The sequence below is a fragment of the Eulemur rufifrons genome, chromosome 15 (assembly GCF_041146395.1).
Source record: "Eulemur rufifrons isolate Redbay chromosome 15, OSU_ERuf_1, whole genome shotgun sequence".
NCBI lineage: Eukaryota > Metazoa > Chordata > Mammalia > Primates > Lemuridae > Eulemur > Eulemur rufifrons.
Genome location: NC_090997.1, coordinates 64254527 through 64271707, shown reverse-complemented (window position 1 = coordinate 64271707; position 17181 = coordinate 64254527). Strand labels below are relative to the sequence as shown.

The window sequence follows — 17181 nt, the reverse complement described above, 5'->3', positions numbered from 1 at the left end:
CTTTCTTTCTTTTTTTTTGAGACAGAGTCTCGCTCTGTTGCCCAGGTAGAGTGCTGTGGCGTCAGCCTAGCTCACAGCAACCTCAAACTCCTGGGCTCAAGTGATCCTCCTGCCTCAGCCTCCCAAGTAGCTGGGACTACAGGCATGCGCCACCATGCCCGGCTAATTTTTTCTACATATTTTTAGTTGTCCAGCTAATTATTTTCTATTTTTTTTAGTAGAGACAGGGTCTCGCTCTTGCTCGGGCTGGTCTCGAACTCCTGAGCTCAAACCATCTGCCCACCTCGGCCTACCAGAGTGCTAGGATTACAGACGTGAGCCACCACGCCTGGCTTCATCTTGCTCATTTTCAACATAGCCCTGGACCAATCATTCACATTGAATCCCACCTGTACTGACGCCCCAACTCCTGCCAGTTGCGCAGATCCATTAGCTCTGGTGCCCCATCCCATAGATTCTAGCTGTGAGCTATCTGAACTCTAATCTCTTCCTTTTTGGCTTAGTTTGACATCTATGCTCTGCTAAGACTCTAGAGTACTGCACTATGTCTAGAAAATTGTCTCCACATTGAGCTGGGATTCACCTCATGAGTCTCCCTTCTTTAAAGGAGCAGCCCCAAAATAATTACCTTACCTCTTTTATCCAGAAGGAGGGCTAGTCCATTACCAGTTATGCCACCATAGCCAAAAGTGAAAGTTCTTGCCACTACTTTTCTTTAAGTTAAAGGTAAAATAATAGTAATAAGCCAAGAAAAAAGCTATATAAAGAACAAAGTCCTGAAATTAATGTCTGATTTTTAAAAGAGTGAATCTCTGCTTACTGAGTTGTAAGGCTGTGTGGTGGTTAGGATGGAAAAGGTATAGTTTTAAAAACAATTTGATAATATTTGGGGAAATTGCTTTCTGACCATGTCATCTCATCTTCCAATCCCTTTTGGGGACTCTCAGAAAAATGAACTGAAATCACTGAATGCACTGAGTTTATGATAAAAGCCTTTACATAAATAGAAGCTTAGGAAAATATCAATAAATAAGACAAAAATTGATAATAAACTTAACATTGAAAAGTACATTCAGAGATTTGTTTATAAGCCCTAGAGTGCTCTAAGTGCATGTTTTACTGCCTCCAATTAGGTATTATCTACGATAATAAGTAATTCTGGTTTTGCCACTTAAATTTAAGCAAATTCTTACCAAGAAAGTATGACTTACTTTTTTAAGGATGGTTTTGATTTGTATTTGCTTTCTACAGTGTTTTAAGGAAATATATATATATATATATTTTTTATAAATTGACTCAGAATGAGAGGAACTTGCTAGTCAAGGATTTCTTGTGTTAAATCTGTAAAGCACAAGGGCAACCTAATTAATTTTTTTCTTTTCTTTTTTTTTTTTTTTTTAATCCACATTTTGGTCTCCTGGAAGCCCCTAGTTTATATAAAAATGAGCAATATTGCCAAAATTTTATTGTTTGGGGCTTAGAACATATTTTTCCATAAAATAATCCTTTATGTATTATGATTAGATTCCCCAATCAGCCTATAAAACCTTTCCTAATCTCTAACATTACTGATCTAGAAAACTTGTACTATCAGCCTGATTTCATCTGTCATCCAAGGAATAGTTAATACATATTATTCCAGTTTCTGAGGTAGGAGCTATGTCCTGGAAGCAGAGGATTATATACCTGAAGAAGATAATACAAGAAGTTTTCTTCTCCATTTTCTGGCTGTAGAGCCAATCCACAGCAAAAAATCAGAATAAGTGAGTTTTGTATTTGGAATTCTGCTATCTCCTTTTTTTGTCACCTTCACCCCAGATGACCTATCTCGAAAAGTACCTTCTACCTCAGGATGCTCTAAAGTTCTCCGATTTCAGCACTATCGAGGCCTGTCCCGAATAGCTCATGCTTTATATTTCCCTTCCTCCACTCCACGTCAAAACTTGTGTTTGCTTATTACCCTTGAGTTTGACAAAGTGTTAGGAGGATGGCATGATTCTTTAACAATTAAAAAAAAACTAACAGAAGTCAACTTTATCATGTTATTTTTTAAAAGATCACAATTACACATTCTCTTTTTATAAGACATGATTAGCCAGACAAGACTAGAAAGTGGGAATAAAGGAGATCGTATTTCAGAAAGATTACTTTTTAATTTAAAAAGCCCACTTTTTAAATACTTTAAAAAAATATCAGCCACTCAAACTATTTTTTATATTCATGCCTTTATGTGAGTAGATCTAGATCAGAAAATAGCAGTTATTGTCCACTAGATAAATTGTACAAACTAAAATGTCCTTTGTTAAACTAACCTTTAGTTATGAAAGATAAAATGCATTTAATTTATTTATATTACTTGGTTACCAGTCAGTAGGGAGGAATACATTAATATCATGTGAATGAATAAGCAGTGGGTCTACTTTCTTTGTTAGTAAAGAAATGAATAATTTGCTGTAATACTAGAAATCTAGTAAGACAGTTAACTCATTTTGATGTGTAATCTTGTTTTCCTTTGATCATGTTGTCACAGCTTAATCTATTTGTTGTAATTTATTTGGCCAGAAGCTTAGGTTCTGGTGAAGTAGGTTTGTAACCTTGGACAAATTAACCTCACAGTAATCCTCAATTTCTCTATCCATAATGTAGGGATGTTAATACATTCCACCTCATGGAGTGAAGTAAGAATCAAACAAGATAGTACATATAAAATCTTTAGCACACAGAAGGCTCTCAACAAGTGTTAATTAATTGGTATATCTTCTTTTTAGGAGGAGAATTAGATACTATAGTACATTAAAGGGACTGATCTGATCTACATATAATGAATTATCTCAGATTTATATTTGGCAAATTTGTATTGTCGAGGGGGTTATGTTAATGCTCTCAAACAAAAAAATGCAGATTAAAATGTGATGACATTTTTTTTTACCAGTCACACTAGTAATAACTTAAAAAATTATAATCCTCATTGTTGACAAAGATACAAGAAAACAAGCACTTTATCACCACTAGTAAGAATGTAAATTATTAAAACCTTACTGGAAGGCAGTGTGCTGTTATGTATTGAAAACTTTAACCAAATCTAGGAGTTTATCTTAAGGAAATATCTAAGCATCTGTACAAAGACTTAGCTATAAAAATGTTCATCACAGCATTGCTTATAGTAATACAAGATACTCGAGCCCATGCTCAGTGGTTCATGCCTATAATCCCAGCACTGTGGGAGGCTAAGGTGGGAGAAACGCTTGAGGCCAGGAGTTCGAGACCAGCCTGGGCAACATAGGCAAGACCCTATCTCTACAAAAAAAACTTTTTTAATTATCCAGTAGTGGTGGTGCATACCTGTAGTCCCAGCTGTTCAGGAGACTGAGGAGGGAGAATCACTTGAGCCCAGGGGTTCAAGGTTATAGGGAACTGTGATCATGCCACTGCACTCTACCCTGGATGACAGAGTGAGACGTAGTCTCTTAAAAAAAAAAAAAAGATATCCAGTAACAGGGTTTTGATTGAATAAATTATAATTATATAGTAGTATACTTGATAGCTACAAAAAATATATAAATATGGAGAAATAGTCACAATATAATAAGTTAAAAATGTAAGTTATAAAACAGTATTTCTGTTTACTTTGTAGAATATTTTTTCGCAAAATAAATCCTGCATCCTTTAGTCATCATCCTTCAGCATTCCATCCCTCCTGTCACCCCCTCAGACTCCACCAATCCTAGCTCCCTGCCTTAGGCACCACTAGATTAGCGGCCTATTCTGGACATTTCATATAAACAGAATCATACAATATGTAATCTTTTGTGACTGGCTTCTTTTAGCATAATGTTGTCCAGGTTTATCTGTGTTATAGCATGGTTCAGTACTTCATTTTCTTTTATTGCTGAATATTCTGTTGTATGGATATATACCACATTTATTTTATTCTTTCATCAGTTGATGGAGATTTAGGTTGTTTCCATATTTTTGGCTATTACGATTAATGCTGTAGTGAACATTCGTATACAACTTTTTGTGTAGACATCTGTTTTCATTCCTCTTGGATATATACCTAGGAGTAGAATTTTTGGTGGATTTTATAATAACTCTATGTTTAACAATTTGAGGAACTGCCAAACTGTTTTCCAAACAACTGCACTATTTTATATTCCCATTAGCAGTGTATGAGGGTCCCAGTTTCTCCACATTCTTGCTAACACTTGTTATTATCTATCTTTTTGATTATAGGTTGATTTTTTTTCTTCCTTCATGTTTATTTTCTATTTTTCTATATGCATTAGTCATGTATCAGAGGAAAAAGTTTTTAAACTTTTTATCAAACAATTATGTGACTATATTGTTCTAAAAGCCATATAATTAAAGGTTGTAATATATTTGAACCTTAATATTTCTATAAATGAATAAATTTTATTCTTTTTAATATACCTTTAGGTCACTTTTATAGTATAATAACACAATATTAAATCAAAATTCTTTTTATGGATTTCATGAGGATTTTTGTTTTGTTGTTTGCTTGTTTGTTTTCTTAACAAAACAGGTAGAATAAGGTTAATTTTTTAAAGGTTTAAACCAAGGAACCACACCTTTATGTATTTCACAGAAAATACTGATTTGATATATGTTTACCCCATGTAGTGTCTCATAAAAATTATTTTCCCTTTTTTGTCATGTTTGAAAAAAAATAAAAAAGTAAAAACAAAATAAAATTGTTTTTCTGATTTTTCCAATGTCACCAAATTACTGGGTTTTTTTCTTATGATAAGACAGTGCATGCTTTTATTTTAGTGTTGTATTACAGTGATAACCCAGAGCCTTCATGTTCTTTAAAAACCTATAGATATGATAATTAGACATCTAAGAGGGAATGTTAATTTTCTTATAAGAACAGAACAGCATTAAGCAAAATGTTGAAAATAATTGTCCTTAGTCTTAACACCTATTTTAAATTTTATGTTTTTATTGGCTTTTATGCCCTTGAAATACCTGAAATTTTCTAATGTTTCACTCCTTAACATACTTTGCTTAAAAACTTACATCATGACTCTCTTCTTAAGTAACCTCACTCTTAATATGTAGGTGTTTGGTAGAAAACAGTACTAGTTTCAAACGTCCAAATTTTTCCCTGATGTTCATAGTGTGGATTCTTTCTAACAGGTGGAAAATGGTTGATCACTATGTTAGCCGTGTCCGTGGAAATCTCCAAATGTTAGAACAGCTGGACCTGATTGGGAAAACCAGTGAAATGGCTAGACTTTTTGGCATTCAGTTTTTACATGTACTGACAAGGGGTTCACAGGTGGGAAATCAATTTTCTTGCTCATTTGAAAGTTCTATATGAGTGATATATTTACTTTTGAGATGTTTGAAGTGGTTTGAGTTTTAAAACTTTCTGTCTGATACCAACTAATCAATAGCTTGGTAATCAAATCTTGTTGTTTTATTTTCTGGAAAAGCTTTAATTTCACTCTGACACCTATTATTTTCTTTCCATACCAACTTTTTGGCCACTGCCAAGTTTTTCATGGTATTAAGAAATTAAATGTCCATCCTCTTGAGGATGATATTAAATTCCTAGATATTGTTAGGGTGATTAGAAACGCCCCATAGAGGTCAAATTTGGAAAGACAGATACAATTAGATCTCTTTATTTTAAAATAGAGCTATACTGTAATAAGCAGATATAGGACAGACAGCTGTACAGTTTGACAATTCCATTTAAAAAGTTGGTAAATAATCTTTTAGAAATTTATTTGGGAAAATTAGAGAACAAAAAAGCTGCCAGAAGACAGCTGTGTGACAGTGTATGAAGATCCCAATTTGTTGTTGAAGAAGCAACAAAGAAAGTCTACCTTTCTTTTGTTTTACATTTCTAATTTTGGTTTCTTCCAACTTCCAATAGATAATTTTAATGTAAAAATGAAGGATTTAGAAATCAATATAAGTGGGCTATATAACTTTTTTTAATGTTAAAGAAAAATGGGGGCCGGGCACAGTGGCTCATGCCTGCAGTCCTAGCACTTTGGGAGGACAAGGCAAGAAGATCACTTGAGACCAGCCTTAGCAAGAGAGAGACCCTGTCTGTATAAAAAACAGAAAAATTAGCCGGGTGTGGTGGTGGCATGTGCCTGTAGTCCCAGCTACTAGGGAGGCTGAGGCAGGAGGATTGCTTGAGCCCAGGAGTGTGAGGTTGCAGTGAGCTATGATCATACCACTGCACTCTAGCCAAGGCAACAGAGTGAGACCCTGTCTCAAAAAAAAAAAAAAGAGAGAAAGAAAAGAAAAATGGGACCTTAGAAACCATTTAATTCATATCTTTCTAAATAATTTCCCAAGGATATGAGAGATTTTTGCCAAATGCCTTGCTGAAAATTAAGTCATTCAACAAATATTTATTTGAATGCCTGTAGTTTTTTAAGCACTGTGCTAATATCAGGTATGTTATATTAAATCACTCAGGTTCTTTAACCTTATAAAATCCTTAATTTTAATTATTTTCATTACCTAAGTAGATATAGCAAAAATAGAGTTCTAACTACTTTTTCATTATCTGTTTGTTTATTTGATTTTATTGATTATAAGCTCTTTATTTTATTAATACCCACAAGTTTTAAAAACTATCTGAGCTGGTTTATAATAAAAGGCAAAGATACCTTAAAACCCCATGAGAATATTTTAGTGAACCTATGCTGGTTCTTATGAGTACCTTCTTTTTCTAGTACCCAACCCCATCTGCTTAATAATGGTTTTATAAACAATTGGTAATTTCTTGATTCAGTTTTGCTAGGGACCAGTAATAAGCTGATACTTTTTAATTCTGGAATCCTTTTGTTTCTTTCTTTAAAAAACTGTAATAACATTTATCTATCTCAAGTCTTCTGACAGCTTTTTCATTCTCTAATTTTCCCAAATTTCTAGATTATTTACCAACTTTTCAAATGAAATTGTCAAACTGTACAGCTGTCTGTCCTATATCTGCTTATTATGGTATAGCTGTGTTTTAAAATAAAGAGAAACCTAATTGTATCGGTCTTTCCAAATTGGACTTATAAGTTATTTGATATATTTTGTAGTTTTTACAAAAGTATTAAGAAAAGGATTTACATATGTCCCCGTCAGCACCTGAAAGCTAACTAATTCCATGTAATTGTACTATAAGAAAAAGTCATGCAGCCTTATTCTGAAAAGCAAAACATCCCCACATGATTATCATATATTCAAATGACCAATATATTTATATTTAAACTGTGTGTCTTCTCCTCACCTCTCTCTCCCTGCCTGCAGTATCGTGTGGAATCAATGATGTTGCGTATTGCTAAACCAATGAACTATATTCCTGTAACACCTAGTGTTCAGCAAAGATCCCAAATGAGAGCCCCACAGTGTGTTCCCCTAATTATGGAGCCTGAATCCCGCTTCTATAGCAACTCTGTTCTTGTTTTGGATTTCCAGTCACTTTATCCTTCTATTGTGATTGCATACAACTACTGTTTTTCTACCTGCCTTGGCCATGTGGAGAACTTGGGAAAGTAAGGTTTTTTCATATTTACTATTATGTAGTTGTACTTTGTACTCTTTACTAAAATTAAACAAACTTTCTTTGAATGTCTCTTTGTACTTGACACTGTCCTTATGAGCAAGATGAATGGGCTGTAGCCCAGCTAATCCATTCATTGTATTCTTAATAATTGACATGGATTAATTCAGCTTTATGGATAGATGACTCCTATGAAGAGGATTGTGAATAGATTAGCCTTCTAACTATCTATTTCACTCTCCATGTGTAGCTATGGTCTCTTTTAAAATGAAAATTATTTTAATTGTTGATGTAAATCACCTTTCGGTGGAACAGTTTGAGGATAATGATCTTACAACTCCAGATATCATCTCCTCTTGACTTTTCTTAGAAATAGTCTATGATTTTTAAAAATTTAAATTAAATGTTAGGTTTTATTAATTCATGTAAATTCAATTTTATAAGCTGAATAAGAATAGCATTTTAAATTCTCAAAGGAGATATTTTTCTTGAATTGTAAGAAATACAGAGTCTTCCTTTATAATGATTTTTCTATATTTGAGACCAAGTATTGGTTTTAGTATATACTACACTCCTTCATAGAAAGCATCTGTAGAAATTGTATTGTTAATACTGTCTTTTTATTAAGAATAGGCATTTGGGCCGGGCGTGGTGGCTCACGCCTGTAATCCTAGCACACTGGGAGGCCGAGGTGGGCGGATCGTTTGAGCTCAGGAGTTCGAGACCAGCCTGAGCAAGAGCGAGACCCCATCTCTACTAAAAATAGAAAGAAATTATATGGACAGCTAAAAATATATATAGAAAAAATTAGCCGGGCATGGTGGTGCATGCCTGTAGTCCCAGCTACTCGGGAGGCTGAGGCAGTAGGATCGCTTAAGCCCAGGAGTTTGAGGTTGCTGTGAGCTAGGCTAACGCCACGGCACTCACTCTAGCCTGGGCAACAGAGTGAGACTCTGTCTCAAAAAAAAAAAAAAAAAAGAATAGGCATTTGGATAATTTCCAAGATTTACAGTCTTTTTATACAAGGTTTAAATTTTTCTTAGAGTAACTTATAAGTTAATCATATGTTAAGTTGAAATTTTGTATTTCAGTATAGATTTTACCCATAAATTTTAGGATAGTGCCATTTAAGAAATGTTTCTTTTAATTGTGAATATTTGAAGAATATTTTTTGGTAATGAGGCAAGGAGACATTTTACTGAGTACATGAATTCATATTTAGATGTTTGAAAATGAATTTTTAATGGAATTAGAAAGATTCCTAAAATTGCCTAAAATCTCTTTTCCATGATTTGAAAAAGTTTTGCTAAATCTTTTGTTTCTTAACAGGTATGATGAGTTCAAATTTGGCTGTACCTCTCTAAGAGTACCTCCAGATTTACTTTACCAAATTAGGCATGATATCACAGTGTCCCCCAATGGAGTAGCTTTTGTCAAGGTAATACTCTCTTGTAATGAAAGGTATCAAATGTGGCTTAACTTTAGGAGAGCTAATACTAGTTTAGATATTGTCAGTGCATAATAGAAAACAAAAACTTCAAGTGTGCTTGATATTTTATCTCAACAAGTCACAGATATAAGAATTGTCTAAGAAATCACTTAGGGAAAAAACCAATTGTTTCGTTTTGCTTGATTTTGGTTTAAAATCTTTCATTTGTTAAACTTAATGAAATATTGAAAGAAATAAATGTACAAGTGTATCTTCTGCCCTCTATTAAAATATGGCAGACTTAAATAGCAATTTGATGACCAAAAGATGTTACCAACAAAGATGTAAATTGCTTTAATGTATAAATGCTACTGATTGTCCTCCTACGTTATTTTAAATTAAATGGAGATTGTCTTAAAATTAATGATACTCTAATATGTTTATTGATTGCATTTTTATAAGCATTTTTAAGAAGATACCCAAACCAATAATAGGATCCCTTTTTTCTCTCCCTTATCTCCCCTCAAAAGAGACTGAGGAAAATTTCATAAATTAAAGACAAAATAAGAGAGATCTAGGAGAAGATTATATTGCCTCTCATTGGCCATCTTTATTTCTTTCTTTGCTATTTTCTTAGCAGTGAGTCTCTACTAGAATCATAAGATGGTAGAGTGGACCCCACCAGTCCTCAAATTCATTCTGGTGTACTTAGCAAAAGTAGCATCATTCTCTGCCAGTAAGAGGGAATGCTAAACTAAAATTAGCAATTTAGATGAGGAAAATTTTTGCCAAAAAGTTCATGATGTTGTTTTTTGTTTTTTTTTTTCCTGGAAAACTTTAGGGTGCAGTATTTCCAGGCACTGATGTAGGTGAGATCTACTTGGAGACATGAAAATTGATTTTTTTTTAATTTTTACTAAATGTGTCCCTACATAAACATCAGTTTTCACATCACATACATTACATATTTGGTCCTTGTTCCTTTTATATTATGTCTTAAAACATTAGGGCTGCTTCAAAATGTACACCAAATGAATTAGAGGTTAGAATATATTCTCATTGTCACATATATAGAAGCTTATTATATTACCTCCCCTTAACAGCTTTTTAAAAACTTGCATCTACATTTTGACCCAATGTGTAAAGCTTAATAAAAATAAGATTTTTTAATATTCAGGTGTGTGATTATCCTATACCTGAGGCTTTAATTGTCAGATATGACATGTATTACCTTGCACGTGTCTGTGAATCATCATCAAAGTTAATACTGTGTTGTGGTTTTCATTCCTACTGGAGTTCTCATAAATTCTCCCTAGTCTTGATTAATACAATGATTTTTTTTTGGCATCAACAAATTTTATCACCTCACTATTCATCCCCTCTTCCAGATTGCTAATAAATATAGGCCGGAGGGGATGGCTTAGTGGTCTAAGCATCAGATTTGAAATACCTAGAGTCCCTGGAACTACAGGTTTGAATGTCAGCAGAGTCAACCCAGCTCATCATTCTTCCAAGGTAGATAAATGGAGTTCCATGCAGATTACTGTGTGGGGTCATTAGGATGAGATCTTTAAAAACTGAGGTTGGTTATGAGTGATGCAAGTCCCGTGTGTCTTTTTGAAAGAATGGGGGTTTCCATCAAAGTTTTGAACAAAATTTCCCTCTGAACTTGTTGTATGGGTCATTTATACACTAGTTGACATCCTCCTCCCTGGAGGTCTCTGAACTCACATAGTAGTGCTCCATTAGATGTATAAACATCACAGGAAACTTTTAGGAGAAAAATCCTCTTCCAAAGAAATAAAATGTGATGATTTTTATGTCGATGGCCACTAGTACTGTGGTCACTCTGTTGTTAGCATGTTTTAATTCATGACAGTTGGCCATTATTATACTTTGTGCTTCTTTCTTAATTATCTAGATCTAAAATGTTTGAGGGATTTTAAACATTCTTTTTTTTCTTTATGATAGCCTTCAGTAAGAAAGGGTGTGCTACCAAGAATGCTTGAAGAAATTTTGAAGACTAGATTTATGGTGAAGCAGTCAATGAAGGCTTACAAGCAAGACAGAGTCCTGTCACGAATGCTCGATGCACGTCAGCTAGGACTTAAGCTGATAGCAAATGTCACATTTGGCTATACATCTGCTAATTTTTCTGGGAGAATGCCATGCATTGAGGCAAGTGATACAAATCTGTAGTTTTTTCCAAAGAGACTAAAGTATAGCCGGGTGTGGTGTGGCGTGCGCCTGTAGTCCCAGCTACTTAAGAGGCTGAGGCAGAAGGATTGCTTGAGCCCAGGAGTTTGAGTTCAGCCTGGGCAATACAGCAAGACCCCATCTCTAAGAAAAAAAAAAAAGAGAGAGAGAGAGTAAAGCAGCATTAAATGAATGGCTGTTTATTAAAGCATTTCCTTTTGTTTTGAAACTTTAAAGGGTTTCACTTCTTTGACATGGATGATTTTTTTCTCAAACCAAGCCTATATACATACATATTCTTAGAGATTTGTTGGTTTCTTCTATGAGAACTCTGTGTCTTTATTTCAATGATTATTTTAGAAATTAGCGTACACATATTTCTGCATAATCTAGATGACCATATTGTAACCATCTATTAGCATGAGATTTCATTGCCACCTTTATAGCGGTGTTTACAGCAACCTTGGTACTAAATATTCCTTTTATGTATTGATAGAGATCTGTTTATAGTTAGGTGGGTTTGTCCAAATGTCACAATCACTCCATATTTACTAGTGTACCAGTAGATATAAAGCAAAACTGTTCATTTGCAGTGATCAGTAACAATTGAAAGACACTTTTCATAGAACAAGACTAACTTCTTATTTCCTAAATTAAAGTGTTTATTTGACGTGACTACAACGTAGTATGACAGAGTAATATGATAATTTACTAGTGATTAAGAAAAGGACAGAGTAGACTTGTTATATTAATGATCTTTTCATGCCAAGTGAAAGCCAGAGGACATTGTGGTATACCATAATTAGTATTAGTTTAGTAAGACAAAAGCAAAGGAAGGCTAAGGTCTCCACATGGCTCACAGTAAGCAAAGTGAACTCCAAAAATTTGTAAAAGGTAATAGTAAATGGTACGTTTACATTGAGAGCAGCAAAATACCATCTAAAATGAAAATACACTATTATTAACTTGAATATTTTGGTACGGCAATATACTTTTGTTTATACTGGATAAATATTTTGGTTTTATAGTTGTATTGTAAAGGCTATAAACAATAAGTTACCTAGGTTTATGTTTGTATATTTTTAGGTAATATAAAAAAATACTTCGTCAGTGCTGGAGGTTCATATCATTACTCACATTTGAAAAACTCTTATCTATATGATCTAGTAGAAAAATATGGAAATGATTTTATTACTAATGTAGAACCAAGATATCTTTTCTTGAGCCATTTCTATAGTTCCCTAATTTCTTCCTGGCCTTTCAATTTTAAAATTGTTTATTAACGTATTTTGGTAATAAACAGATGCAGAAATAATACTTCTTTAAATATATATACATATATATATATTCTAACCTTAGAATAACCAGAATTTGAAGGGTCTCGAACAGTGGAAGTTTAGGACTAGAATTCTGCCAGGAAGTACTTTGCCACTCATCATGGTGAAGTCAGACTACCAAGCAACATCTGCCTCCTTGAACCTGGACTTCTCAGATATTCTGAGGTTAATGACTACAGGCATGCATTTGGCACCTCATTATATGCCAGCTTCACAACAGTACAATGTTGTGTTAACCTCTCTGTGAAATCATCAGTGGGAAAAGCAGCAGCCATCACAGGAAGAGCCTCTAGTGAATAAGTGAAAAGCTAGTACCAATTTTGTAAAAATGGAAGCTATCAGCCACATTTTAAAAAAAGAGATCTGATTATAGTTAGGTTGGTTTGTCCAAATGTCAGAATAAACAACAATCATTTCGTATTTACTAGAGATCTCTCAAATAGATTACTGACTGGTCATGTGCTTTCCTAGAATGAACACACAATCAAAAAAGTACTAGATCTGGGCTATCATAGAGAAAGGCAAGACTTTGTAAGCCAGAATTCCTATAAGGAAAATATGGAGAATAAATAATGTAGCTAATGGTTATAGGTTAATGTCTCTGTCTCAGTTGGACATTGTCACTGATTTATTTGATAAATTAAAATTTTGTATGTTCACATTTTTCTCCTAAACTATTTGATTGTTAATATTTATGATAAAGATAAATATATAACAGTTTTTTCAACTGACTGCACTTTATTCCTTTTCATTTATCTCTTTTCAGAGAATTAATTTTCACTTTAAATATTTTTCTTATTATGACTTTTGAGGATCCCCCAACAATTGCCTAAATTGTAAAACCATTATTTTCCTCTTTTTAAATTATCTTAGCACTGTAATGGAGTAGTGCTTTTCAAATTAGGAACCATGGCACAAAGGAACAGAATCAGTGAATTTAATTACTGCTCCTTCTCCCTTCCGCCTCCTACTAGAATCCTTCATACTGCATGGTCTTCAGGGGCAACTGCAAGAGTTCTGACTCTTCCAGGGGCAACTTAAATAGGTCAGAGTAAGCAACATTATGCAGACATTTAAAATCTGTATGTGTATGTACTTACTTGAAAGTGTATATCTCAAAAGCATATTTGACTTTGACATTAGGATGGTTTATCCATCCAGCTGTTTGTCCTCACATATTTAAAAGTTTACCTTGTTTGAAAGTGGCAGCAGGTGACAGATTGAATATTTTATTCAACTTAAATTTCAGTTAGATAATGTGATTTTTTAAATGTATTAAGTCATAGCTCACATTCTCAGGGTTTTCTAATGCACTCAAGGCCTCAACAGAATTCATGATTTTAATTAAAAACCCAAATTAAGTTTCTACTCCAGTAAGAATCAAATGTAGCTGTGTACCTTGTAAAAAGTGCAATCCATTGTACTTCCTGGTACACTTAAAGGCAAGTCTGAATATTAATTGGTTCTTTCTTTTAAATTCTTTATCTCATTTTCTTCTTGAGTACTTGTAGAAAGAATGAAGACACTGTTTACTATTTTGTTTTCTTTTTTACATTCTTGTTTCATTTCTAGAAATATTTATTAATAGTAATTTTAAGTATTATATGTTAAAGTCTACTGACTTATACTGAGCTATGTTAAGAAATTATTTCCAATGTGTTTGTACCAACAGGTTGGTGATAGTATTGTTCACAAAGCCAGAGAGACCTTGGAACGAGCTATTAAGCTGGTGAATGACACCAAGAAATGGGGTGCTAGGGTTGTATATGGCGATACTGACAGGTAATGGATTTTTGATTTTGTGGTTTGCATTTCTTCAGATCTTCGTTTGAATGTTTGAAATGACTTAAGGGTAATCCTTCCTAATAACAGAGTTGTTCTACCTAAGTCCTTTCTGGTCCTTATAATTTCATGGTAAGTGTTAACACAGGTCCTGATTTACCAGATATGGTTTTAAGAGACAGAAAGGGTAAGTGTCCTGAGCCACAAACTGTAAAGATTCCCATGACATTCCTCCAGGTAGCTCTTGGCCAAAGAGATAATAATCTGTAAACAAACTGTATACACAGAAGTCTAGTCTGTTTGATTTCAGAGGGTTCACAGACTTCCCCAAGCCTATTATTCATGGATTGGCAAAGAAAGGGACTGCATTTGAATCCTAAATTAATAACACCAGTCTGCTTGCTTCCTTGCTTGCTCTGATATTTTTCAGGTCCTAGTTATTTATGTAACATCTTGTTTGTAGGGCTTACTGAAATTCTTTTAGAATATAGGCATTATGCTAATTTCTTAGGGTCTGAAATTTTTTTCATATTGAGGCCTCAGAGCCACAGTGTGATCATGCTAAGAGTACTTGCCTCAAGACCTCTGATCACTTTACAGTCCAACAGCGCAATTAGAAGATAATGCTTCCAATCATTAAAATAGTTTATAAGAAATCTTTGAACAGCATTTAATCTTCTTCATTTCTTTAAAATGTACATACAGTCAGCATAATCATTTTAATTCTGAATGAGAGCTTACCTCATACAGCAGCTGTTTCATTACCAGCAGATGAGGACAGTTTCAAATTATGCAGGCTCTAATTATCCATATATCTGTACTGTTCCTCATCAAAAGCCACTCCTGAGTTTGGCTTTGGGTATTTCACTGTTATATGAAACTACTTCTGGGTATTCTAGCAAAATAAAAGTTACTAAAATATAGTTCTGCACTTTGTTAGCAGAATTCCTTATAAAATACTTAGGGAAGTGGAGAAAGTTAAACATTTAAATTACTGATTTTAATTTAGGGGCTATACATGTCAGTGTTGACAACACTCAGACGTCTGCATGATTCTGACTGTAATTATGTTATATACCTTTTAAGATCTTTAAGAATTCAAGCAAACAGGCCGGGCGCGGTGGCTCACGCCTGTAATCCTAGCACTCTGGGAGGCCGAGGCGGGTGGATTGCTCAAGGTCAGGAGTTCGAGACCAGCCTGAGCGAGACCCCGTCTCTACACATTATATGGACACCTAAAAATCTATATAGAAAAAATTAGCCGGGCATAGTGGCGCATGCCTGTAGTCCCAGCTACTCGGGAGGCTGAGGCAGTAGGATCGCTTGAGCCCAGGAGTTTGAGGTTGCTGTGAGCTAAGCTGACGCCATGGCACTCACTCTAGCCTGGGCAACAAAGTGAGACTCTGTCTCAACAAAAAAAAAAAAAAAAAAAAAAAGAATTCAAGCAAACAAAACATAAACTCACAGAATGTCAGGCTGGAAGAGGACTTTGATATTATTAGGCCAGCAGTTTTCAGCTGTTGGGAGGAACCTTAGACCTCAGGTGGTGCTTAAGAACAAATTCCCCTAGGATAAGAAATTTGTGTGGGGCCGGGCGGTGGCTCACGCCTGTAATCCTAGCACTCTGGGAGGCCGAGGCGGGTGGATCGCTCGAGGTCAGGAGTTCGAGACCAGCCTGAGCAAGAGTGAGACCCCCCGTCTCTACTAAAAATAGAAAGAAATTATATGGACAACTAAAATATATATATACAAAAAATTAGCCGGGCATGGTGGCGCATGCCTGTAGTCCCAGCTACTCGGGAGGCTGAGGCAGTAGGATCGCTTAAGCCCAGGAGTTTGAGGTTGCTGTGAGCTAGACTGACGCCACGGCACTCACTCTAGCCCGGGCAACAAAGTGAGACTCTGCCCCCAAAAAAAAAAAAAGAAAGAAATTTGTGTGAGATCACCCAACTAGTCAATAATGGAGCCACGAATTCAGTGTTTTGATTCCTAGCTGGTGCTTTCTATTATCATACTTCACAGGTATTTTATGATTCCAATCAAAGGAAATTTATTTGCAATGTCATTAGAACTTTTGATCACCATTCACTACCTAATCCATTCAAAAAAAATGGTTTGTTGAAATCTGTAAGAGGGCAGCTCGCCTTAGGGCATGCATTCTCAACTGTAACAGTATCGCCCTCGCAGAGTACAAATAGGTTCTTGGGGGGCAAAAAAAATCTTAATACATTAGTTTTTGGCACTACAGAGCTCAACCCTACTCAACAATATTTTATTTCTTACTAATTACTTTCTCTTGTTAAATTTAATTTTTTTCCTTGAAGGGCAGTAATGATAAAAGGTTGAGAAATACTGCTCTTAGGGATGATAGGTAATACTTGGTGGAGTGAAAAGGAATTCCCAACTAAGAGTGAGGCGATCTGGATTCCTTTTCTATTTTAATAGCTGTACTGTTAGTTGACTACATGGCCATTAATAAGACAGCCTCTCTGAGGCTCCGTTTCCTCCTCATCAGAGTGAAGGAAATCTGATAGATGATGGTAAATGACCATTGCCTTTCTCCAATTTCAACATTAGTGATTTTATGAATCTTGGGGTCTAGCTAAGGAAAATCAGTTACCAAAGCATCAAAATGGCTCTGTTAGAAGGGTGTTTTTCTTCTAAAGCAGTTAGTTATTATTGTCCATTTAGAAAATATAATAAATAAGCACACTGTATTTCTTTATATTATAGTGGTCCAAACAATTATTTTATATAATAATGGTTCTCAATCATATTTATCCCACCCCAATGGGATATGACCTACTCCCCTCAGTGATTAAAGCTCTTTATAATAGTATAATAATTCTAGGGCAGGATAGGAAAGGATATTTGATAAGACACATACTTCCAAGGCA

General features: G+C 34.6%; 1 protein-coding gene across 2 annotated transcripts in view; it reads left to right on the top strand.

Annotated features, from left to right (window-relative positions):
* The window catches only part of REV3L (REV3 like, DNA directed polymerase zeta catalytic subunit), a 171222-nt gene that overhangs the window by 134334 nt on the left and 19707 nt on the right, over window positions 1-17181 (top strand). For both annotated transcript variants that reach the window (XM_069488947.1, XM_069488948.1), the window contains 5 exons: window positions 5161-5302; window positions 7288-7532; window positions 8870-8978; window positions 10941-11147; window positions 14175-14284. In XM_069488947.1, coding sequence (XP_069345048.1) covers window positions 5161-5302; window positions 7288-7532; window positions 8870-8978; window positions 10941-11147; window positions 14175-14284 — 813 coding nt within the window. The remainder of the gene's footprint in view (window positions 1-5160; window positions 5303-7287; window positions 7533-8869; window positions 8979-10940; window positions 11148-14174; window positions 14285-17181) is intronic.